The sequence below is a fragment of the Indicator indicator genome, chromosome 7 (genome assembly GCF_027791375.1).
Source record: "Indicator indicator isolate 239-I01 chromosome 7, UM_Iind_1.1, whole genome shotgun sequence".
Taxonomy (NCBI): domain Eukaryota; kingdom Metazoa; phylum Chordata; class Aves; order Piciformes; family Indicatoridae; genus Indicator; species Indicator indicator.
Genome location: NC_072016.1, coordinates 36,307,309 through 36,332,719, shown reverse-complemented (window position 1 = coordinate 36,332,719; position 25,411 = coordinate 36,307,309). Strand labels below are relative to the sequence as shown.

General features: G+C 44.8%; 1 protein-coding gene across 1 annotated transcript; it reads right to left on the bottom strand.

Annotated features, from left to right (window-relative positions):
- Window positions 1–560: 560 nt before the first annotated feature.
- On the bottom strand, window positions 561–25,206 carry PSAP (prosaposin). Its single transcript, XM_054382762.1, has 14 exons — window positions 25,164–25,206; window positions 14,450–14,583; window positions 12,988–13,062; window positions 12,155–12,280; window positions 11,685–11,879; window positions 10,605–10,748; window positions 9,995–10,051; window positions 7,170–7,283; window positions 6,117–6,212; window positions 5,732–5,918; window positions 5,388–5,539; window positions 3,284–3,364; window positions 2,653–2,760; window positions 561–1,763 (listed from the first exon to the last, which is right to left on the bottom strand). Exons 1-14 carry the CDS (start codon window positions 25,204–25,206, stop codon window positions 1,728–1,730), a joined length of 1,548 nt encoding a protein of 515 aa, XP_054238737.1. The 3' UTR covers window positions 561–1,727.
- Window positions 25,207–25,411: the final 205 nt, after the last annotated feature.

Below are 25,411 nucleotides of genomic sequence, written 5' to 3'. Positions count from 1 at the left end.
CTGCCCAGACATTTAGTATGTACAGGTAAGTAAAAAGCTGCAGCCAAGTGGTTTTCCACCACCACACTGCATGGGGGGGGGGGGGAAAAAAAAAAATCACTTTGCTTGCTGCTGAAGCCTCACCCAGGACACCACAGGTACAGTAGCAGTTGCTGGCACCTTTCTGAACAGGCCTGGAATTTTCAAAGCTCCACCTCTGCCCAGCTCCTTCTTCCCAAAGGTCTCTTCAGAACTACTCTGGTGCCTCTGTTTTAGGGGGGGTAACCTGATCAGAACAGCACACTAAATGCCAGTAGGGGATGCAAGGTCCACCTCAAGCAAGGTGATTGTCATTCTTGAGGCCCCTGCACCTCAAGGGTCTGACTTGTTTGCAAGGTAGCAGCTGGCCTCAACAGGCTTTTGGGGTTTTTTTTTCAGTGGGATGCTGCAGAGGCATGAAGGGCAGGCTGTCAGCTGAGCTGCCAAACATCTGCTGCATCCCTCTTGCCATCTGCCATCTCCAATGGCTACTCAGACAATTCCCAACAGGAATGGGAACTTTGGGGCAGGGAGGAATCATCATCATCCTTCAAATTGCTCAGAAGGGCAACAGTCAGTGAGAACAGTGGCAACAATGAAACTGCCCATGAGCCTCTAAGCACTTCTGAAGCTTTAGGGGCCTGAACATGCTATGAGAGAAAAATCAAGGAATAAACCAAAAAAAACACACCAAAAAACAACACCCAACATTTTTTACCCAGGCATTCTGTCCTCTCTTTGAGATGTGCACAGCCCCTGCTGACTCTCTCCCTTGTGTCTTCTACCAACTCAGCTTGCCCCACCTCCTTGGCACCCAGCTGGCTGCATGTAGGAAGCTGCCAGACTAAGCAGGATTGAGCAACTAGGATAAGGGGGAAAAAAAAAAAAAAAACAAACAGGGAAGGATGCCTTAAGTGCATCAGCATGCTTCAAAAGACTGAAATCCCCCTGCACGGGGCTTGACAGCATGCTTAGGACAAGGAAATCAAAAGGACATGACCAGAGCTTGAAGGTTTCCTTAGCTATGGTAAGACCATGAGCCATCAAAGTGTGGGCACTCAACTGCATCTTTTCTGGTTTTTAGTACTAGTTACTCTGGAAGTTAGCTGGGCACACAGAGCCCCCTCCCCCCCTCCTCCGCATCTGTAGAGCTTTGAAAATTCCAACCAGTGGGACTCCCTGATTGAGCATTAGCCTTTAGAGTTCCCTTATGGTTACAGAGAACATTGATCTTCCAAGCCAGATGTTTAAAATTCAAAGCATTTCACCCTCCCAATGCTACACACAGACATGTGGAAGTTTAGTCACCACCTTGTTCTTTTTTTTAATTAAGAGAATTGCTTTGTCACGTTTTACCTTCTTTGCCATTATTTCCCAGCACCCAAAAAGAAAACCAACATAAAAACAAAACCCAAATCAAAACAAAAAACCACTCCTACTTCAGCCTACCCATTAAAAAACTACAACACACTAGGTTTTAGGAGCATAATGAGTTAAACTGTACAATCAGAAATATCTTTTGTTAAAGTCAACAACGAAGATCTGATCCTTCAACAGCAGTACTGCTACAGAAGAGTTACGATAAAAAGGAACTTGAAGGTCAAATTGTTAATGAGGCAGAGAGGAGGGACATTTGAGATAGAGCTCTCTGCCAACCTTGGCCCACATTGAAGAGCCATAGCAATCTTTCAGGACTGGAAAGTCGTCTTCTAGTTCCACACGTGGCGTTTGCAGTGATCAACAGCCTAAAAGGGAGAGAAACAGTCTTAGGGTGGGGGGGAAAAGGCAACTTGTTGCAAACAAGTGTGCATCTACATGTGTCATTATCCTGAGCCAAGATCTTGGGAAAAGAAAAATAACTCTGTTTTTCTTAAAAGAAGTGATTCCAGAGAGGATTAGAATAAATACTGTTTTCATCCCCACCCAGAAGCTTCAGGAAAGAATGCTGCTGATCCTTAGCTATTAAGGCCTGGCAAAGAAAGCATCAGCCCACAGCAATACTGGAGGCCAGTTTTTGAAGCCTGATGACATATCATGACAGTCTGTTGGCTGCAGGAGCAACAGGCCGTGCCATGAAGCTCACCCTGTGCCTGTGCCAGGCCGTGCCATGAAGCTCACCCTGTGCCTGTGCCTGGCCGTGCCATGAAGCTCACCCTGTGCCTGTGCCTGGCCGTGCCATGAAGCTCACCCTGTGCCTGTGCCTGGCCGTGCCATGAAGCTCACCCTGTGCCTGTGCCTGGCCGTGCCATGAAGCTCACCCTGTGCCTGTGCCTGGCCGTGCCATGAAGCTCACCCTGTGCCTGTGCCTGGCCGTGCCATGAAGCTCACCCTGTGCCTGTGCCTGGCCGTGCCATGAAGCTCACCCTGTGCCTGTGCCTGGCCGTGCCATGAAGCTCACCCTGTGCCTGGCTGTGCCATGAAGCTCACCCTGTGCCTTATTATAGATCACGAGATGATCACAGACGGATGGGGGACAGGAGCAAAAGGGAGAAGAATCTGTCTGGTTTATGCAAGCCAAGTGAGACCCCCTAAATCAACCCCCTAGTACCCTTTTGCATCCTGAAACTGGAATCCATCCACTTAAAAGGGTGACAGAAAAGGAGTTTAAGGCCAGCAGAATCCTGCTTTACTTACGTTGCACTGAGCAGCAGTCTCCATGTTCTTACACCAGTACCCTGGGCCCCAGACACACGCATCATCCCCCAGGAGAGGCTGTTTAGCTGATTCACAGACTCCAAGTTTCTGTGAGAAGAGAGTCAAGAGTCAACAGCAGAGTCAGAATTGTTCTGTTTCAACCAAGAGGTCGCAGCTCCAGCCTTACATCTAATCTAGCAACTGAGCAAGCATGGAAGCAACACTGAGGTAGCTTCAGGAGCTCCCACAGTACCATGCTCAGCCCACAGCTGTCACACTGAACAAGTAGACATGGAAGTTACTACAACTGCTTCTCCATAGAGTTTTGAGAAACATTGCTTCTAGAAAGGAACCTTTCTCAAGAAAAGCTTCTTTTCATCATGTTCAGGGCACACTACACCTTGTTGCTGAACCCCAGCAGTAGCTCAGCACTGGCAGCTCTTTGCTGGCATAAGGCTGGCAGTCGGACAGCTGGCCATTCAGTGAGCCCCAACCACATCTCCTCCAAGCATTCAGTGTGCTGATTTCTATTCCAGGGCAGTTTCTGCATGCAAGGCACTGAAAGGCACAGGGAGGAACAGGCAGGGCTGCACCAGAGATCCAGGTCAATAGAGCCCAATGGGATACTCACAGTGCAAACAAAAGTGGGATCCATCACCTCTGCCAGGAGTTGCACAACCACAGGTTCATACTGTTCCACAAACTGAACACACTGTAACAGAACACAGGTGGAGAGAGTCTCCTGTTAGAGCCTAAGAGAGCAGAGGAAGATATGGCCTTCAGCAGGCAGGCCTGTACACCATTCCCAACACCCCAAACTGATAAACCAGAGGCTTAAGCTCTACAGATGGAAAATGACTCAGCACAGCACTAGTCATACAACTACATGGAGGGATGAGAGGTCTAGGGCACATCCTCTGAGGAGCAGTTGAGGGGGAACTGGCAAGAGAGGTTGGAGAACAAGAGGCTGAGGGGAGACCTTATTGCTCTCTACAACTACCTGAAAGAAGGTTGGAGTCAGGTGGGGGCTGCTCTCTTCTCCCAGTCACCAAAGAACAGGACAAGAGGAAAAGGCCTCAAGTTGCCCCAGGGGAGGGTTAGGTTGGACACAAGGAAAAATTTCTTCCCCAAAAGGCCAGGCTGCCCAGCACAGTAGTGGAGTCCCCAACCCTGGTGGAATTTAAAAGCAGTGCAGATGTGGTGCTGAGGGACATGGTTTATTGGTGACCTTGCAGTACTGGGTTAATGATTGGGCTTGATGAGCTTAAAAGACCTCTTCCAACCTAACTGATTGTATGATTCCACATTATTTTTTGCTAGCTCATACCTGCCTGAAGCTGGCTGTAGACAGGTTATGAGGAGCCAGGGAACAAAAGGAAAAGAACCAATAAAGACAGACTTTGGGAAAAGAACCAAGGAAGACAAGCTTTGATTTGCAAAGCTTAGTCTCTGGTCTTGGAGATCACTGCTGTCTTGGGAGGAAAGCAACACTTGAACAAGCTGGAGACAAACATCCTGAACAGGACAGCAGCAACTCGGGGGCAGCTGTTCAGCACTCTTAGCCCAAGCAGTTCCTGTTCCCCTCACAGTAGACAGCAGCAGGAATGCTTCCCACCAGAAACAGTCAGCCCTCTAGTGGAGGCCATTTCCGAAGCACAGAACCATGCTGCTGTTTTCAAAGAGATTAACAGCACCAATTAATAAACCAACCACAGCTATTAAATAGCCTCCCAGCAGTTACCAGCAACAGCTGTTCCATAGCTGCTTTAAACCTCTATATTCTATGCCTGGTAAACTTAAGAGATGCCACTTGCTGACGCTCAGCAGCCACCTAATAAGATTTCCAGGTAAATCTTGATAGCAGTGTCCTAACAGGTGTCTCTTTTTGCTGTCTGACTGGAATGATGCCAGCCTACTGCCAATTACTTTGTTAATCCTCTGCACAGGATCAGTGTTGAGGAAAAAAGGAACCTTCAGCTGCTGCCACCCACTGCTCTCAAGAGGATTTCCAGGCAAACCTTTACTGACTGCAAATTAGCACAACCACCCAGACAATCAAATCCAGGCTCTTAAAAGTCTCCCTCTATTCCATCTACCCAAGGATGGGGAGTGTAAAAACCTATCCTCCCTGCACCCCAAACTCCCCCCAGCCTCCAGCAAATGAAGACTGTCTGCTCTTATCAAAATCACCAAGAGGTGCTGCCCTCATTTTGCCAATATTCTGCAAGTTCTTCTGTTCCCCTCTGTTCACCTCTAGCTGCCCTGCTCTGACTGGGAGCCAAGCTGCCAAGCAGCAAGGCGTGGGTGGTCACTTGACTGCCTCAGACTAAGCCTGCTCCGTCTTTTTTTGCTCTACTGCACATGAGAAGCTGCTACACTTCGGTGGTAACAAGTAAAGGGAGAAAAAAAAAAAACCAAAAACAAAAGGAGGGATCAGGTTGCTGAACACAAGCCAGCCCCAGCTGCACCTGTGGACAGTTTGTCTCCAGCCAGAGATCAAGCAAGGTGGTCAAACACATGAGACCTCTATTATGAGTACCTGGACATTTATAGCAGAAGCAGAGACACTTGAGAGACGGACCTAAAATTAGCATGTAGACAGCATGTCAGGTGAAACACTCAAAAAAATGAGGCAAGCATAATTGCCACTGTAAACCCAACAACTGCACAATGACAATTCCCAGCCATCAACAAGACCCATTCCTTTTTAGCCTGCTTCCTGCACAATGCTTTACCTGATCACTGACAGACTGTGGCAGGAAGTGACAGACTTTTTCCAATAAAGCTTCGATTTCAGCTGTCGTGGCATTCTTCTCCAGCTCTTTGTCTGCATAAGCCACCACCATCTTGCAAATATCACAGAAGCCATCTGCAGGTTTCACTGCAACTAGGAAGAACAAAACCAAAACAAACAAACAAAAAACCAGAAACAAACCAAAAATCAGTCAGTGACTAGGTAGTTCCCCCGAAGAGAAGAAAGGAGGCAGCATCAGCAAAGCTCTAAAGCAGGTGTCTCCAAATGAGATAATTACAGGTGAGCCAGCTCATTTTGCACCACCACTGACTCATCATGACCAACCTGGCTGCTGTGGAGGCTTGTTGGCTGCACAGCATTTCAGCATAACACACACTGCTTCAGGATTTGTTGCCTCCAAGAGCATGTCAATCAAAGCCTGGCCATAGACATCAATGAAGTCCTTGCACTGGTCTTTGACACTCCTTGGGAACAGGTAGCAGACCACCTCCATTTCATGTACAATCTCCTCCTGGAGCACAAGGAAGTATGCATGGCAAATGAACAGATATCTGACTCAATTCATAACTACATTGTCTTCTCACTCCATTTCACTCAGAATAGAAAACCTGCTCTCAGGATAACAGGCAATAAAAATTAAGCTTCCTTCCTCCTCCAACACAGCCCCATTTTAGCCAAAGCCTACGGAGGTACCATTTCCCCCACTTACCTCTGTCTTGTTGCTCTCCAGGAGGCCAGTCACTTCTTTCACCATGGTCTCACATATTTCACACAAGGAAAGAGCTTTCTCTTCAACTGTGATTTTCTGGGTACACAGAAGAAACACACAAAACAATAAATCAGCAGTTGGCTGCATCTGAGTGACAATTCATAAGAGATCAGTCTGACCACACTCACATGCAGGTGCAGCATGCCAACTCATTTATCTAGCTGGGCAGTTTGAGCTGAATCCAAAAGGTCATGCAGACCCCAAACCCAGCCACAAAGGTCTCAGTAAAAAGCCCTTCTGAGTGAAAAGTGATTTTGCATGACAAATCTAGACTACAATCCACAGGCTGCAAAAGGAGAGAGTTGAACTCAGCAGAAATAAGCAGTTTCACAGTGACTGGAGTGAAAGAAAATACGATTTTTTTTTTTTAATACTTTAATAAAAGGACAAAAACCAGAATTCAGAGAACCCGCTGATTCACAAAAGCAACCTAGAAACTGAGAGCCTTGAGGGGAATTGTTTGGAACCTGGTAATCAGAAGTTAAATGTCCCCAAAGGAGTCTTCACAATAAAACCTTCAACCCATGTCTCACTAAGACCATGAGAAGCTAAGGTGCTTCTCCACACTCACAAGCTTCAGCAGTCTGACTCTGATGACCCACCTGCACATGCAGAGGGATGTCCCAGTTTTAAAAGAAGTTGAAGCATAACTCCAAATTTAGAGCAAAAGTCAAATTCAATAATTTGCCCTTTAACATTTGAGGTGGCATTTAGAATGGCTGCTACATTCTACTGCTGGACCAAGAGTTTCCACTTCAGAACTGAAGTATGATCTTAAAGCTTTGGTCACCATAGGCTCTGCCACTCTGACAAATCAGACAGCTCTCCTACTTCACAGATCAGCATCAGAAGAAAGAAGTGGCCAAGAATTTTGTTTGCAGGGAGCCTTAGATTATTCTCTCTGTAAAACCTCCTATTTTCATGTTTCACCTAGTTCACTACCCAAAAGCAAAAAGGAAAGCAAAACCATTGAGTACAGAAAGTCCATCTTACCTCCACAGTTTCCATTTTCACTTCATGAATCACTTGAGCTGGCACCAGAGTCTGAAGGGGAACAGACTTCACCGAAGAACAGAACCCAACCATGGCACAAATGTCCTTTGGTTGCTGGAAAAGATGCATAAACAATTGTTGAATTCCAGAAGACTCTCCCCCTTTCTGTGGAGCCTGTGAGCAGGCACAAAGTTTTAAAAGGCTCCAACACAACTAGAAGTTTCATGGCTACTTTTACTTCATATATTGCCAAAGCATTTGATGAGGTTACAGGCAGGACAACTACCAAATGAAATTTAGCAGTCCCTTTAAAAGAGGAAGAGGTTAGGCCATATCCATTAAAAAATCCTATTTACCATGAGCTATGCAAGCCCTTCAAAAGGAGTTGACTTAAGAGCCTCCAGCCCCAAATTAGGCCACCAGCATCACATCAGACCTGCGTCCACAAAGCTGCTCCCCAAAAGCTTTAAGTAATCACAGAGGAGGCTAATTATCCTGACTCAGAGTTCATCCCAAAGATGAAAGAAACACCCAGAAGAAAGGCCTCCTTTTCTCATCCACAAACTACCTTCTTCAAAGCATCCAATTACACTGCATTTTGCAAACAGATCCCCACATTACTAAATGCAGCCTGTAAGAAACAAGTTAACCATGTTAAAAATCTAAGCCAACATCTGCAGTAACTGTCAAGACTTCTTCTCACACTAGGAGGGAAAACAGCAAACAGAAACAAAGCCTTTAAAAAAGCTTTCTAAGTCTCTCTTGAAGGTTTTAGAAACATACATAACCAAATGGAAGAACAGCTGCTGGCCACCAGGCAAACTGCTCTAAGGAGGCCACATTAAACCCACACCAAGTGGGAAAGGCTGTACAAAATTAACACACAAAACTGGAATTTTCCACCTAAAGGCTACTTAAGCTAAAGAAAACAAAGATACCTTTGGTTCAATGGGTAATTAGAAATCCATATCCCTCCCTGTCACCAGGGCATCAAGCTTCTTACAGCAGAGGCTTATGCAAGTTAATACATCATGCCACAACCTCATGCACAGGCAAAAGCAGTATCTCAGAGACACAGTTCTGCTTCAGACTACTCCAGGTAGTATCTTTAAGTCAAGCCCTTTGGTTCATGCATTGTAAGCGGCATTTCCAGGTATTAATGTTACAGCAACACCCACATACACACCACGATCTCTTGCAGAGAGATGACAGACACAAGGTCTCCTAGGACTGCTTAAATGAATAGTTCAACTAGCTCTAGGAAGCAGGAGTCTAAAGGCCTCCTGCATCTTCTTTTTGGTTCATGTACTCCAGAATATGTCCTAGATTTAAAGGTTAACCAAGAAAAGACCCAGGGACAGCTTTACTCAAACCCTTTTGAGCTCAAACCAGAAGCTGATAGGAGCCACTGGCATGTTTTTTCCACATCCATCCTCCTTGTACAGAAGTGAGCATGTTTTCTGCATAATCAAGCTGAAATCTCAGAAGCACCAACTGGTACCTGGAGCTGGAAGTGGGACTGATCCACTGGATCTATATTCTCTCTGTGCTTTAGTCACATAATATCCCTTGTATCTGTCAACACTGAGTACAATCACACCGTGTACACAGCTAATAGAGCAAGAAGTGAACTACAAGCCCTTTAAGAGCAAGAAGTGAACTACAAGCAGGCTATCACCACAGGCAAGTTGCTCACCTACCTGATCCTTCTGTGGACAAGGGAGATTGAAGACAAAGGAAGAAAGGAGAAAAGGTAACAGTTAAGAGAAAAAAAGTCAAGCACTTGGAATTGCATATACTTTTTCCACAAAGGTGATAGAACATGGCACACTCTCCACCCCAAAGATCCTTAGCACTGCTACAGCAACTCACACTTAATTGCACAGTGCTCATCAGCACCATTCACATGAAGTTATTAGAGCATCCTGGGCAAGACTAGCTCCAGAGAGTCTGAACAACACTCAGCCAGATGCGAGGTGTGGTCGTATTCCAGGTTCAAGTACTAACAACATGCTGCCTTGTAATGCTTCAAATGAGAAGCAACCTGCTGTGGAAGCAAAGATTTGCTTTCCCCTCTCAAATGCTGAAGCTTCTAAGCAGCCTTTAGCAACTGGAAACAAAACAAGGCCACTGTGTTGCCAAATGCAGGTCCAAGTCAGCCACATACTCTATTCATTTATTCACCTCTATTTTACTTGTGGCACTGTGTTCTCCAAGGAAAGGCTTACCCATTTTTTCAGAAGGCTTGGAGATCCCTGGATAAAAAGGGGTGCTGTGAAAGTAGCCAGAGGTAAAAATCTATTGTATGCTGCTGCAGAAAACCAGAGCTGGTGCAGCACCTCTCATTTCCCATGGCTCCTATCAAGAGCCCAGAGAGCAGCAGTCTTGAGATAGCAATTCCAGAAGGAGGGCTTTCAGTCTTGCTTCAAACAGCCACATTATCTCTAACACTGGAGCCAATTTTGCAATGCTGTGACAAAACCCAACCCTAATATTCTTAACACAGTATGTGGTGGGGAGGGGGAAGCAATAACAGCATAAGACTGAAATAAAGGAACATATATAATGCACCTTCTGTGTCTCAAATGATTTGAGTGCCTCCTGCACTGCTGAAGAGGTCAGGAGAGAAAAGGAAAAGTGCTAAAGAAAGCATCCCAATACCAAAGTTACTACCCCTTTAAATGCCAAGCTCCAAGTGTTAACACTTACAGAGCAAGAGGCTCTCACCAGACATACACTGCAGTCAATATTTCCTGTTTCCAAGTAAGTTAGCTACATAAAGCAGAAAAATGAAGTCAGAGCAAATAACATGCTTCTGAACTCACCATGTGCATCAACATTTGGATAGCCAAGTCAGAATATTCAGAGATATAGCTCTTGCACTGCAGGAAGTGGGGAAAGAAAGTCATGTGAGTATCAAACCACTTAAGCTGGAGAATTAATCAAGAATTTTCTAAATATATCTCAAGGTATTCCTTTACCTGTTCTACTCAACTTTCTGTTGTCTTCCAGAACTTGTCCCACATACATGTAAGATGGCATTTCAGGTTACAAAATTGTTGCACACATAGCTACTTCTCTGCTGAGTACTTTCCTCTTCCTCTCCAGGCACATGCAACCCCCCTCACTGATAAGACCACATCACCCTGGCCAGATCACTTCTATGAATAAGATCCTTAAGGGCCAACAGCAACCCTGAGTCTTTTTCCTCCTTTCAGGCCCACACACCCCCAACCCAACTTTCTTCACCAGAAAGCTGACTTCAGTGTTCCTGCAGTTACCCTGTGTAACACATCCTACATATGCCACACACTTCTTTGTGTTATTAAACAGATTATACCAAGAGGACCAAGGCTCTGAACAAACTGTTTTATGCCTGGATAAAGGAACATAATTTTTAAGGAAGAAAAAAAAAAACAAACAAACAAACAATACCATATCAGACATTCCAGGTCCCAAACGGTCACACTCCTCCTTGGCATGGGCAACTAAAGACTTGACAAAAGTGGAGTTTGACCTCACAGCTTCCTGAACATCAGTCACCAGCTGGATGCAGTCCTGGCACACATCCCCAGTTCCCTGAAGAAAGAGTGAAAGGAAACTTCTGTTGACATATCTTCACATCACACGTTTTGGAAGCTTCTATCAAGTTTTTAAAACTACTTTAAAATAGCTATAAACTTTAATAAATATCTCTAGATAGATACCCAAAGCCTGGGCTAACACAAGCTGATGCTGGTATGTGCATCAGCCACTAGATGGAGATTAAATACCTGCTTGGCTCTGAAACCCCAGATAACTGTCAAGATACCCAATCTACAAAGTCTTTTGGTTTTGTTATGGACCACAGCAGGAAGGTTCTTAAATCTGGGGTAGATCTTACCTACTCAAGCCACAGAAGCTTCTTCTCCACCCACCCAACTGTTTAACACCCATATCTAGGCTTCATATTAAGACCCAGCCTCTACTCACAAGTTCATTGTCACATCTTCTCCCTTTTGTCAATTATTTGTTCTTTACTGGTCCAGTCTGCCACCTCTGGAATCAAGAGATTAATGCTTCCCCTGAAGGGCACAACTAGCAAACTACATGGAATGTCAGAACTCATCCTCCTTTGGATGCTGGTGCCAAACTTGCTCTCAGAAGAGATTGTTTCCAGTAGGACCTGCTTGACTACTACAGTCCTGAATAGGAACAACCCAGCACAAGATTCTTTTTATATAAAGAGTGTAGTTGTCAATCCAAGATCATATATGCAGTCCACAGGGACTGCAGCTTTCACCTTACTTAACTTTAAACCCACAGGTCAAGGAAAAAAGGTAGCTGTCTGCATGCAGCAGCACAAAGTTCAACAGGAGACAGTCACCTAGGTAAAGCACATCAGACTCATCTGTGGCCAGTACAACACTCCCTCAGCAGGAATCATCAGCAAATTCTCACAGAAAGGAACACTGAAACTCTGGAGCAAGAAAACATGCACTTGTCTTGCACACTGAAAGAGCTCTGCATCCTTACCTTAGACTTCTGCTTGGGTTTGTCCTGAGGGTAAAGGAGAAGAGGCACATTAGCCATGAATGGGGATGCCAGCTCAGAGAAGTCCAGCTCTGGTATCTTGTTGGACTGGAGCTGTTTCTGAAGCTTCATTGCTGCAAGCTGCTTCTGAAGGGACTGGCACAATGCAAGGGCACTGCACACAACTTCAGGTTTATCCTAGGGGAGAGAAGGTACACGCATAAAGCTGTGGACTTATGACACTTCCATATGAAATGTAGAGGCAGTCAGCTGAAACATGATGTGAAAGGAAAATGTTTCACACCAAGGAAGCAGCCTTCAGATCCACAGCACTAATTTCAACACCAGTGGGATTAAATTGCAACACCATATGGTATTAAAGGATCATATGCATCACTATGTAGAAGAGAAACTCAGGCATCAACAGGAGCATGACTTTTAATTCCAATGGTTGCAAACTGTTATCTACTTACTAGTTCTTCTTTGATCATATCCATGATAACTGGTAGGTAGGAATCCACAATTTCTTTGCACTCAGAGACCAGGCTTTCATCACGAAGAAACTCACACGTCTTCTCCAAGTAGGAGCGGATCTCATCCTGGAAAAGATGAGGTTAGCTATAAGGATATCAAAATGCCTCTCTCAAGTGCTCTTCTCATTCCCAAAATGCACAACAAACCCAAAAAACTCCAAAAAAACAAACCAAACCAAACAAATAAACAAAAGCTTCTTGGACTTATGGAGGTCCAGGCCGTTGGCAAGCCAATCCAGAATGAGGTTTTAGGTTATAGGTCTGTTTGCCCCAGTTCTGGGCCTTCAATGAGCCATGCCACTGTGAAAACATCAAATCCTGCTTGCAAGGCATGCACAACCCAGTCTTACCAGCACTGAGCACTTCAGAGAAGGAAGTGGAATTATGGATTGGTGGGACAGCAATTTGTTTATAACAAAGTATTCCCATGTTCACAAAAGAAAAAAAGAGAGTGCCCACAACCCAAATAAAGTCCACTTGGTGTCATCATCCATTTCTAGTGACTGTAGTACCTCACCATCTGAGATTGATGGCCCCCACTGATGCAGGAATGAGTCAATCAGAAATGTTAGAGAGGCTCCAGAATTTGCTCATCTCTAAAACAGAAGCTGTCTTAAAGCCTTTCCCCATGTATTCTGGCCCCTTTCAACACCTGCTGCTGAGGTTGGGAAAACATCAGGCAGCCTACTCTTCCACCCCCTCACCTTGTGACCTGGCTAAGACAATGAAATCAAGCAGTGCCTCAGGACAAGGAGAAGGGTAGCTCTGCTTACCTCAGTGCCATTATCCTTCAAAACCTTGTCAGCCACTGTCACCAGTTCCTTACACAAGTCACAGGGGATACTGTTCTGGAGAAAGAAGTCAAGAGTTACTTTGAGACAGAGCCAAGTACCTGTAAACACAGTGTGCAGGTAACATGAAGAACAAGCAGCACATTTGGAACTGAAATTAAGGAAGGATTCCTACCACTTGCTCATGTCACCTCGTCCCACCTCCTTTGAAGTATGAAGCACACAGCCTTGAGAAGCCTTCTCCTGAACCTCTTTTACCTTACCTTAATCTTCAGAGTTCACACATACTACAAATGTAAGAAGTTTCCAGGCAGTTTCACTCAGTTTTAGTCATGCTCTGCTGTTCTGACATTCCTCACTCCCCCTGCTTCTCCACAGTGAAGCATATCTCAGCAGAGGTATCAAAGGTGGTCTGAATTCATCTGTAATAAAATCCCTTTTTTCCCTAGAAAATTCTGGACCACTACCACAAACTACAGCTATACCTAGAACAAAACAGCACTCACAGGAAAATACAGCTTGAAAATACATGCTAAACGTAACATGCATACCATTCCCTATTGTCATAGATTACACAATTCAGCATAAGGTTTATCCTGTGGAACATTAACTTACAAGAATGAGCTACAGAATGACAGAACCACAGAATTTTAGGGGTTAGAAGGAACCTCCTGGGGTCATTGAGTCTAACACCTCTGCCAAAGCAGGATCACATAGCTTTATTTTTCTTTAATAAAAAAATGTCAGTTTGGCATTTCTCAGGTTAAGAATCAGAAAAGGCTCTAAGAGGCTGTGGGGAGACCTCATCACCCTCTACAACTACCTCAAAGGAAGTTGGAGCAAGTTGGGAGTTGGTCTCTTCTCACATGCAGCAAATGACAGGATAAGAGGAAATAGTCTCAAGTTGTGCCAGGGGAGGCTTGGATTGGGTATTAGGAAAAATTTCTGTAATAAAAGGGTTCTCAGGCATTGGAATAGGCTACCCAAGGATGTGGTGGAGTCATCATTCCTGGAGGGATTTAAAAGACTCATAGATGTGGTGCTGAAGGACATGGTTCAGTGGCAGCAGCTTAGCAATAGTGGTGGGATTGTGAGCTCTAGGTGAGCAGTTGAACTTGATGATCTTAAAGGTCTCTTCCAACCTCAATACTTCTGTGATTCTACAGATTGGGAGTGGATTTAATAAAGAGGAAGCTGCAGTCTGAAATCCACTAGCTCCATTCCATACAGTGCTCAGTGGTTGTGCAACAGGTCACAGGAGAAGTCAGCAGACACATTGTGCAAGGCAGACGAGTGGAAAGTAACTTTTATCTAGCACCCAGATTAAGGCGTAGTCAGATGCAGCACTTAGCTCTGATCAGAGACTTGAAAAGATCTTCAGCAGCAAGTGGAAACTAGATTCCTCACCTAGGGGTGGCAAGGAGCCTCAGCAGCTGGTACTTACTACAGTAGGCTTGCTCCAGACATTCTGCTGGCAGTGCTTCAGTGCCCCGCACTGCGACGCTGTCCGGATGTTCTGGCACCACACCTCCGGGCCCTTCACGCATTCCTTCTGCCAGAGGAGAGGGCTTGCCACAGCTGCCAAAACAAGAAATGTCCTTTTAGCTGCACACTGGAACGATTTCCACACCATAGTGAGCAGGTTCATGCTGTACAGTATAACCACAACCTCCTCAGTCACCACTGAGGTTTGCCAACATTTTTAAGCACGCTGCAGTTCAGCAATTTCTGACCTGAGAAAGGAATCCCAAATATAGCTAACACAGCCAAAGAACCACAACAGTTGAGCTCTCCTATTGAAGTGCCCAAGTGTCAGCACTCCAGCAGCCCATTCCCCACATCATCCACCTTCTGCAATCAAAACCCTAAACACACCACCAGAAATAGCCCAAACCCCATCTTTAGCACACTTGAAATAAAGAAACTGCTCCTTGCAGAAATTCACACTTCAGACAGCTGACCCCCAAAGCTACACCACCCTTGGTTCTCCTGTTCTACTGTCCTTGCAGTCACACTTCAACCCCACACCAGCAGCCATATCTAGCTTCTACTTGCTGTCTGCATTCCTTCTCCCAGGTGAACCACCCTTTTCTCAGAGCAACTGAGAGTTCTAGGGATCTAATTAGATTAAAAGCCACAACACCACACACATCACACGGCAGACTTCACAGCCAGGTGCAGACCAAACCAACAGTCGTAAAGTTTCAAGAAAAATCAAAGCAGAAAAAGGACAGAAAGGATGGGAAACACATTCTGTCATGTTGCTTTTAAACCTGTTAAATCTATTCAGGCTTTATTTCCTCTTGGTCAGTTCAACTACGCACAGAAAAATTTGCGGGGGTGAAATAAAAGTCCACATTCTCATGTCTGAGAGTTCACCACGTGGAACTTATTTGCAACCTATAATGGTTTGAAGTAAGACACAGAATATCATTTCTGGACAGATTTCTTACAAAAATATAAAAGATCTGCACTATCAGTAAGAGGACAATCTAATCAACTGCATCTTTTAGCTGACTTTCCAAACTACTTTGTTTTTATTGTGCTATCTGGACTGGGTCCCCAGCTTCCTAAACCAATCCCACCTGTTGATAGGCTCAAGTTCTTCAGCAGTCAGATTTCCTACATTGTATTAACCTATGAAGAAACCACTCCTAAAATTCTACAGCAGACAAGGCTCCAAGGAAATCTACTGTAAAAAAAAAAAAAAAACCAACACTAAAACCAACCCAATCAAAGCTATTAGCTGAACAGGTGTTGTTCAGGAGCCACTACCTTTACCTCAGTGCTGCTCACACAACACAAAATGCTGGGAAATTAGTGTGGGCCAAAAAGCAGGAATTAAGTTGTTTGATTCCCAGGATGCTTCTAGTAAAGTTATGACAGATGAACAATCACTTTGCCATTTCTCACATCCTGGGTCTAAGCAATTAGAGGATCAATTTGATGGCAGAATTACCAGTGCATCTACTAGGTGCATAGCCACTGCACATCAGAGACAGATAAATGACACTTCATAGGTAGCATCCTGCAGCCTTCTCAGCTGTGGGTTTACAAATCTGTTTACACTGGATTTCACAGAGGAATGACTTTTTTTTTTTTTAAAGAAAAATGTGCTTTGCATGCATAATTTTCTAGACAAGAGCCTGAAGTCTGCCACCCTCTCTCCCAGCAAAAAAACTAGATTGCATATTCTTCATTATTCTTCAGCCAGACAGGACACAGACACTTCTTAAAAGACTTCAAACCCTCTAACACAGTATGGCTAGCAAAATACTTGTAGGTGGCCTATTTTAACTTACAGCACTATTGATCTGGAAGCACTAAGAATAGTTAGGTTTCAAAGTCAAGCTGGTCAGCCAAGAAGCTGTCAGCTCTGGCAGGATGGCGATAACCAACTACATGGTTGGTTGAGGGAGTTATTCTTCCCTTTCAGATATGGGTGGCAGGAGGACTTTGCAGACTCAGGCTCTGTTCTCTTGACTCAAGTCAAGCAAAACCTTGAACTTTAAACAATGGAATTAAGGGTTTCCAACTATTTACAAGCATAGCTTTTAACCTACACCTTCAGTTCTGTAAATAAAAATCACCCCCCCCCTTCTCTGTTTGAAAAAAAAAAAAAAAACACTAAAGCTGTAAAACTGAACTATAAAACTACAAAACAGTTCTTCCAAGCAGTTTCTCAAACTCTTGATCTAAGAAGCCATTAAAACTCAGAGGAATTCATGTCATAACTTGCACTGATTTGATTAAGCTCCCAATGAACTTTCAGGCTTTGTTTGACTTTTTACTTTAAGATCCTTTAAGACTTTCCAGATGCACCCTCAACAGAATGTCTAACAGTTTGTCTTGTCCCTCGCAGCCTCTGCCCTGGTTGCTAAAAATGCAGGGCAAAATAGATACTATGCTTCAGATTTATGTTCATTTATCAGCTGTTTGAGCAGCACACCTTTAACAAATTCCCTGCTGTATGGCTTCTGTATCAGTCAGATACACAGTGTCAGTCACTCATGCCCTGGCCTGCCAGGACACAGCAAAGGGTATTAGAAGTACAGCAGGATTATGTCAGGTTACAACACTAAGGGAGAAAGAAACTGAAGAGCAAGGCAGTAGTCTGAGATCTTTTTGGGATGAGCAGAGGTTGTAGAAAGTTATTTTCAGAAGGTAAAAGTCTTAACATTGGATTGATTTTTGACAGCGCATTAAGTGCCTGATGCCTCTGTACTGCTTCTGTGCATCATGTTTCACCAGTTTAGGAGAAAAAAAAACTCCTCCAAAGACGTGTACACAGCCACATTTTCTTCAGATTTTGCTCAAAGGGCACACAGCCACTCTGGATTTGAGAGTAAAGAAACAAATGTTACCTGCAATCCTCTACAGCAGACACAACCTCAAAAGAGCTTGAGATTAGCACAGACAAACAATGAGAAGCATCAAACTGTTAAGCCAATGAGCACAAAAAAAAAAAAACAACACACCACCATATTTAAGATGGAAGTAAGCTACCCAAACACCTTCCCACTCGTACTAAAGACCTCCCTCCCACATAACATCAGAGTCAGGTGAAACATCCGGTTTTTTTCCAATCAAAAAAGCCAGATTCAGTAAACCTGAATCAGCTGTGCCATGAGGACGAAGAGTCATCTAACAGAACAGAAAACAGAGGAATAGAAGTGTCCTGTCAGTTAAGGGACACTGGGGAAGTTCTTTTCTTCTGAGAAGCCAACTCTGCATTTGATCTTTTCAGTTCAGATCTCTCTGCTCAAACAGTGGCTAGGCAAATTTCTTTGTTAGGGCCACATATTGCTGGCACAATTTAGAATGCAGCTACAAACAAACATACTGTGCAGTGAGCACAGCTTCTTTCCTTCCATCTTCCACAGTGACTCTAAATATAGCTAAACTATTAGTTTATTCTGCATTATGTTGAAATATTTTTATTACATAACATCTGATATGAAAGGATGCAGCTTCTTTACAATAGTACTTACCCCATCTTTTTGAATGTCCTGGGAAAAACAGGGACAAAACTCTAAAATTCTGCATTAATTTAGATCTTGGGGGTTCAGAAAAGAAGAGCCCAAAATCCTTTCCTGGTCCCACTACTAGATCCCTTTAACTTGTTCTCCTTTTTCATTATGAAACAGCGTTTTTCCTCGTGTATTAACTTGTTACAACAAAAGCCAACGTGCCAGGGAAGTGCAGGAAGATCTTGTGCTGTTTCACAACAGAATTAACAGTTTTTAAGTCTTCTCTTGCCTGTTCCCTTAAAACAGCCTCTGCTGCTAGAAAACTGACACTTCCATGTGGCATTTCACTGCAGCAACCCAAGAGAAAACAAAGTGCTGCCAGTTACCTCACCCAACTCCTAATGCTCCCAATGGGATTACCTTCTTATCTCTGGCATCCCTTTATTTTATACATTGTTCTTTATCTAAGGTCATCCATTTTTAAACAGATCTCTCCTTTCTCTGTAGATTAGCTCTCAACAGTCACACGTCATGCCCACCCAAACCTGCCCCCCTTCCCCGAAGTTCGTGCAAGCCACTATTTTTAGAGCACCAAACAAGTTTATCTGTGACAGCCAGGGTGTTTCTTGTCCTCTTCCCTGGTTCTTCCCTTCTTAAAACTGCCTCAGAGACTCGCTTTCTTCAGTTTTAGAAGGAATGGTCTTTGTTCCACCAAGCTTTTCCTAAATTGAGCAGTGAAAGAAAATGCAGAAGGAAGTAGAAACGCTATCCCTGTATAAAGGGCACGTCTTTTGGATGTGAAAGACTTCAGCTTTTGGGCTTCTAGCCAGGCTGACAACCCACAGGCACCCTAGGATTCTTGCATACGCTTGCAGCTTCTCAAAAGAGCAGAACAAAAGATGAGACATTCATACCCACTCTGACCTCTGTGATGCTTGTGTCTGACAGCCAGGAGAAGCCATCTCCCAGAACAAGTGTTGCCTCAGAAACACATCCTGAGGCTCAACATAAAATACTTCACAAACTGAACTGTAACAGCAGAACAGGAAGGAGAAACCTATTCTTGAGGCCCAGGTCAGCAACCTAACACTGCCTGAACACCAGTGATGCAGCAGCCCTGACAGATACTGCATATTGCATGGGACTCTGCCAGGAATTCACACAAAACCCAGTGTAAAGGCTGTGAAGACAAAGGGCAACGTGCAACTTGCCCCCACAGCGGTACTGTCCTACTTCAGCGCTTTGAGCATTACTCCCAGACACCTTTTCAGAGCAACAAATGTTAATTATCCCCTCCTTCCTCAGCACTAGGCAGCTAGAATGCAAACACTTATATCAAGAAGCTAGTGAAGTAAGGGTGACAGTCCCCTCAGACAATACCTCCTTTTCTACTTGGAAGGCTTACAGAGCCACACATGAGAGCACAGTTCAGTTCTTTGCTCCCCTTCAGGAACTTAAAAGGAAGCCTGTAATGGTTGGATTACCATTCTGCAAGGAAAGGTCATTATCTTCCCTGAGAAAAACCTTCTCTTGCCTCAAATATTTGTGTTAGTCTTCTACCAGGGAGAGCTAGCCTGAATTTCTTCCCAAGATTCTGAGAGAAACACCCTAAGCAATTCCCTCCAAAGCTGTACTGAACTTACTAATGAGACTTTCGTGAGCATGCTTTAAAGTTAACACCTTATATTAAGTTTCTGTGAACAGAGCTTCTACGTGGGCTAGGTTCCCTAGAGAGCCAGATGATAAACCACAAAACTAACACAAAGAATCTGAAGACTTAAGCCTCCTCCACAAAGCAAAATGAGGAAAACCTTGTGTAAGTACCATTTTCATGGACAGACTAACATGCAGTTGGCAAGAAAAGCATGGGACTGCTCTTCATTTTAATGGGTTGAAGAAAAAAAAAAATGGAAGGTAACTTGAGATGCTGTCAACTCTTATGCCTTTAGAACAGACTAGCTTGTGCTGAGTATATGAAAGTATTCATCAGGAGAGCTGCCCTTTCCCAGGCTGTGCCACTTGGCAATGTTAAAAGACCATTCACTGCCTCCCAGAAACGCCCACAGATCAAGTGAAGGCATCAATCTCTGCCACTCTGTGCTCAATTAGTTACTGTCTTTTCCCCATTTCATTTGGGAACTGTAAAAGCAAAGTGTTTAACTTAAAGAAGTCAAGAGGGATCAACTTCTCTTCACTGAATCTTACAAGTATCAACAAGTCAAGGATTAACCTCAACTTGAAGTTATTTGAAGGGCTTCAATACTGCAAAGCCTCTCTGGTCACTAAGTGAGCTTAAGTAAAACTTCAGAAGCTGTAACCACATCACACATTAGTAATTCATGCCAAAGGTCCACTGTGGAATTGATGAAATCTAGCTGTCAGCATACTATCAGTACTCCAGATGCAGGTTAAGCAATTGCTGAAGGTTGCTATAAAGGTTGCAAGAGGATGGTTTCCACACTGACCAAAGGCTGCTACCAGGTTGCCAAGCAAGTTGACTGAGATTTTACTATGACAGAATCTAGAAAAGACATTTGGATGTTCAAGGGCATCTGGCAGTCAACAGGAGTAAGCAGTCCCATACAGTAGGTTAACATGGTCCCAAGATGACACGAGAAGCATTTTTTCCCTGCAGCAGATCCCTATATGTTTTGAACATACTTGCTGTCCATCTCCACTGGTTTGTTTTATTTTGGAGGGGGGACACAGAAAGAATTAACATGAATCTCTGTATGAATTCAGTATTTAACATCGCCCTTTCACCAGGCAAACATGTAAGATTCCCAGCATGGTGGGGGTTAGAAAGGACCTCTGGAGATCATCTAGTCCAACCCTGCTGCTACAGCAGGATCACCCACAGCAGGTTACCCACAATCATGTTCAGGAAAGTATAAAATACCTCCAGAGGAGACCACAACCTTTTGGGACACCTCCAACACACCCACAGTAAAGAAGTTCTTCCTCATGTTCAGATGGAAACTCTGGCATTCCAGTTTGTGTCTGTTGCCCCTTGTCCCATCACAGGGCACCAACTGAAAAGGAGTGTGGCTTCACCCTCTTGACCCCCACCCTTTACATACTGTGATCAGCATTAATCAGATGCCCTCTCAGGCTGCTCTTCTCCAGGCTCAACAGCCCCAGGTCTCTCAGCCTTCCCTCCTCACAGAGATGCTCCAGTCCCCTCAGCATTTTTGCAGCCTCTGCTGGAGTCTCTCCAATATTTTCCTGTCTCTCTTGAACTGGGGAGTCCAGAACTGGACACAATACTTCAGATGGGGCCACCAGATAGTCACACCATAAAGAATGGAAAAGCCTGCCACTTACACAGAGAGCCATGTCTGCAAGAGAAACACTTAGCTACTGGTGACATTGCAGTCCCAGCAAAGCTCAGGTGAAACGCCAATACATCCAATAACCTCAGGCAACATAAGGGGTGTTTAAGACTGCCAGAGTTGTCTCAGGAACAATGCTCTTTTTCTACACTGCTGCCAGTGAAGTGCTTTAATGCAGAGTGAATGCCAGACACAGAAGACAACTGATCAGGAAGCTCCCCTGGAGAAATGGAAGGCATCAGACCCCTATTGCAGAGCAGAGAAAGCATGCCAGAGGGATGGAAAGGGACTCCAAAGAGTAACTTCAGGGAGGACAGCAGTTCTATAGGAAAACCTGCAAATGGCAAACTGTGGTGCACTTGATGAAGGAATAACATACCCAGTTGGTACAGTGATGAAACAAGTGACAGCAGTAAAAGAGGAAGTGTTAAACCATAACTTCTGCATAGTAATCACTTGCATCCTCATGGGAACATAGTCAGTGGATCTGAAACTGTTCCATTTGGCAAAAATAAGCCTTGAAATCTCACTACAAGTTTCGTTTACTCTGCATCTCCAGGGAGAATCTCTCCATATGGAGACTTTCACAGAAGTAGAGGACAAAGTTCAAAAAATAGTCAGGGTAAATAGTGTAAATGTGAGACTCTAAGGGCAAGAAAAATACTGGTATCTGAAACTAAACATTGCTCCCTGACCAAATATACAGGAAAAACACTGCCTCAGTATACATGCACACACTTGACACAACACAGAAGTACTTCTTTTAACTTGCAACACCATCTCTGAAATCTTAACAGCAGGAAATTTAACTGCATACAAAAACGGCTACACAAATTTAAAAAACAGATAGAAAATGGACTGTGAGTAAATCCTTAAACAAAAACTAACACAGACCCTTCTTTTTGCCAGGTAGTTCTAAGGTGTTGCCCCAGATCTGCTTTGAATAAGCAGATCCAGATGAGATACGGAAACACAAACCCACTGGAAGCCAGCAGTAACTGCTCCAGCTTTTCCCTACAAACACAAAGAATCCTCCTGCATGTTACACCAGAAAACCCTCCCTGGAAGAACACAGCCCAGCCTCCCCGAGTGTCCCAGCTGACATCACTGGCACCTGACTGAGGCAGAGTTCAGTTTTGCTGACAAGCTCCCACTCTGCTGTTCCACCCTCTGCATCATCTCTGTTTTCAGAGTGCTGTTTTGTGGTGAGCTAACAGCACCAGCTGAGACAGTAAAAAGGCTGCGTATGCCTCTAGCAGCTCTGCAGCTGCGATTGCGCATTTTGCCGAGGGTGGCCATGACCAGGCAGAAACAGCTTCTGCAGCTCCTCCAGACACAACCAAGAACAACTCTTTCTATTTATACCTCTTCTGCAAAACAAGGAAGAGATTGTGCAAGGGCAGGTTTACACAAGCCACATGACTGGGGCACTATCAAGCACCGCTGGGCCAGTTGTAAGGTGTCTCTAGGAAAACAGGGATGTATTTTTTCAGATGTAAGGCACCTTCCACTGTTTAACCTGCACTGGTGGGCTGCCCCAACATGGGTTTTTTTGTTTCTTTGGTGGTTTTTTTGGGGGTTGGGTTTTTTTTTTTTTTTTGTTTGGTTTGTTTTTTATAGAAACCACATTCCCAGCTAGCACAAGCCTGCAAACTACAGAACATAATCTGAGGTTAATTATCTGCTTTTTCTACATCCTCCAGAAAATTCAAATCAGATTCACTCAGCCCTCAATTTCCCTGCCCCCAGATGTTCCTCTGACTAGCATTTGCTAGAAGAATTACATATTAGTTTAAAATCCTGGAATGAAGATTAAGACTACTATTTTAAGGAGGGATGAAGTAATTACATCCTCAAACTTTTTACTTTCCACTCTCAGTTCAACTTTTATTTTACCAGAAAGATTAAAAAAAAAAAACCCAATCAGCTCAAGAGAAATTGATTTAACTGCACACCCTGCCTGCCTCCTTTCCTGGTCACAAAACCAAGTAATACCAAAACGGTTCAGATGTCCCCAGTCCTGTACACTTGGCTTTAATTCCTTTGTGTCTCCTTTAAAGGCAAGATGCACAGAAGCACTGTAAGTAGGTCAACCAAAAACCCTCATGGCCTACCAGCCATGCTGTAAGCCAGCCAAGTAACTCCATTAGGATATGCCAAGGGTGGCTGGATTTTGATACAGCTCATTAGTTGATTTAGCAGACAAAAAGGACGTTGTGAGGTTGTCACAGCAAAACCTTCAGAAAAATCTGCACAATGCTGTCATAGGTGAGTCAATTAGGATTCGTAACAGAACCTCAGTGAAAAAAAAGGTGTTTATTTGTATTAAAACAGTGACTTCCTAAAGAAAAACAGGCCTAACAAGTCTCCTGCTATGCTCAATTGCATACGCATGCCTTTAACAGGTAGACCAAGCCACCTCTCATCGCTGAACTGGTTTCTCATCACTATTTCCCTAAATGCTCTAATGGGAAGGCTGGTGGAGACCTCACAGAAAATCCTTTTTATATTTGAAGCACAAGAAACTGTAATGATTTGAGCAATTTGAAACTGTCCTACTAGAAACTGCTGGCAGCTAATTCACTGCAGAGCAGACCAAAAAAAGCGTATTACTAAAAGCAAACACACAGAGTGAAAGCTGACATCTACTTTCTTCCTGAGATCGTCCATTAAATCTTCCACTTAGGAGTATATTAAAATTCCACTTAAATACAAGATGAGGCTCATGCAGGATCTCAGCAGCACCATTTACTGCAGTCTGCCAGCTGGTTACTCCTGTGGCTTCTGAACAGCATGCCAGGCTTATTTTAAAGTCGACTTGTGAACTGTAGCAGGTTAAAGTCACAAGCAAATAAGGACTAGGCTTAAAATAGTCTTATTTAAAGGAAAACTCTCCTAAAAAGTCATGTGCATCACCGTATTAGAGCTTCAGTTTGGAGTTGCTAGCCATTCCACGACAGAATCTGAAGGTGTACCACCTCTCCAGTCAGCCTATGAATCATTTCTGTAGCCGTCTAGCTTCTGCAAAGCACAAAATACCAGCATCACCTTTTCTAACCAGAATATTATTACCACTGCCACCACCTTCACCTCAGCAACAGCAGGTAACAAGCAGCAACATTACTGGAATTTTCCATGTGGAGCTGGAGACCCTAACGAAAGGAGGCTGCTAAAAGCACGCGAACAGAAAAGGCTGTCGCTTGCCATGTGAAAGAGGATTAACAGCCTCCTATCGCCGAAGTGTCAAAGATAAACAAGAGCTGCTGGTAGAAAACCAGTTTCTACTGACTGCTGCTCTTATTTGCCCCTCTGAGATGACACAGCTGCCCGGTTAGCGTCGGATAAGACACAAACTGACCTGACCTTATCACAGTGCCATGAGAAAATAATTTTCCTACCAGCAGTAGCAAAGGTTGCTTTCTCAGAGGGACTTTTCCCTTCTCCCCGCGTTTACATGAGCGATTCTCGCCCTGAATACAGCTTTTACGCGACAGCCAACCTTCAAAGGGTTCCCCCCTGTCAGGCCCTGGTCCTCCGGCGGTACTGGCGGGACCGTTAGGCCCCACACACCGGGCTGCGCCACCGGCCTCCGCCCGCCACCCTCCCTCATTGTTGCCACCTCCCCTCTGCGCTTTCGGCAGCCAGGCCCGGCAGCTCCTGCTGGGAGAAGAGAAGATAAACAGCTTTAGGCCCGGGCCTCCCCCTCCACCTCCACCTCCCCTGCCTCCTCACAGCGCGCCCTCAGCCCGCTCCCTCCCACTGCTGAGGGAACACCACCCTGTAGACCTCTAGATCTAAGCGTGAGGGCGAAGAAAAGATAGCGGGAAGCGGAGGCCGTGCCGGCGGGGCCGCTTACCGGCCGCCAGCAGCCCGAGAAGGCAAAACAGCTGCCGCTCCATGGTAGCCGCTGCAACCTGCAATGCGACGCCGCCGCTGCCCCCCCGCCCCTAAATAAAGGCTGCGTCGGCGCCACTGCGCATGCTCAGCCAGGGCACCGCCCCCGCCAGGCCTCTGCGCACGCGCGGGCAGGGGGCGCACCGCCCGCCCCCCTCCGGCGCCCCCTGCGCATGCGCACGCCGCCGATTTTCCGCGGAGGGATGCGAA

Coding starts and splice junctions, on each gene's coding strand:
- PSAP (XM_054382762.1), bottom strand. CDS start 25,206: ATGGAGCGGCAGCTGTTTTGCCTTCTCGGGCTGCTGGCGGCCG. Junction 13,063..14,449: donor TCTGGAGCAAGCCTACTGTA/GTAAGTACCAGC, acceptor TTCTTTCTCCAG/AACAGTATCCCCTGTGACTT. Junction 12,281..12,987: donor TGAAGGATAATGGCACTGAG/GTAAGCAGAGCT, acceptor CATCTTTTCCAG/GATGAGATCCGCTCCTACTT.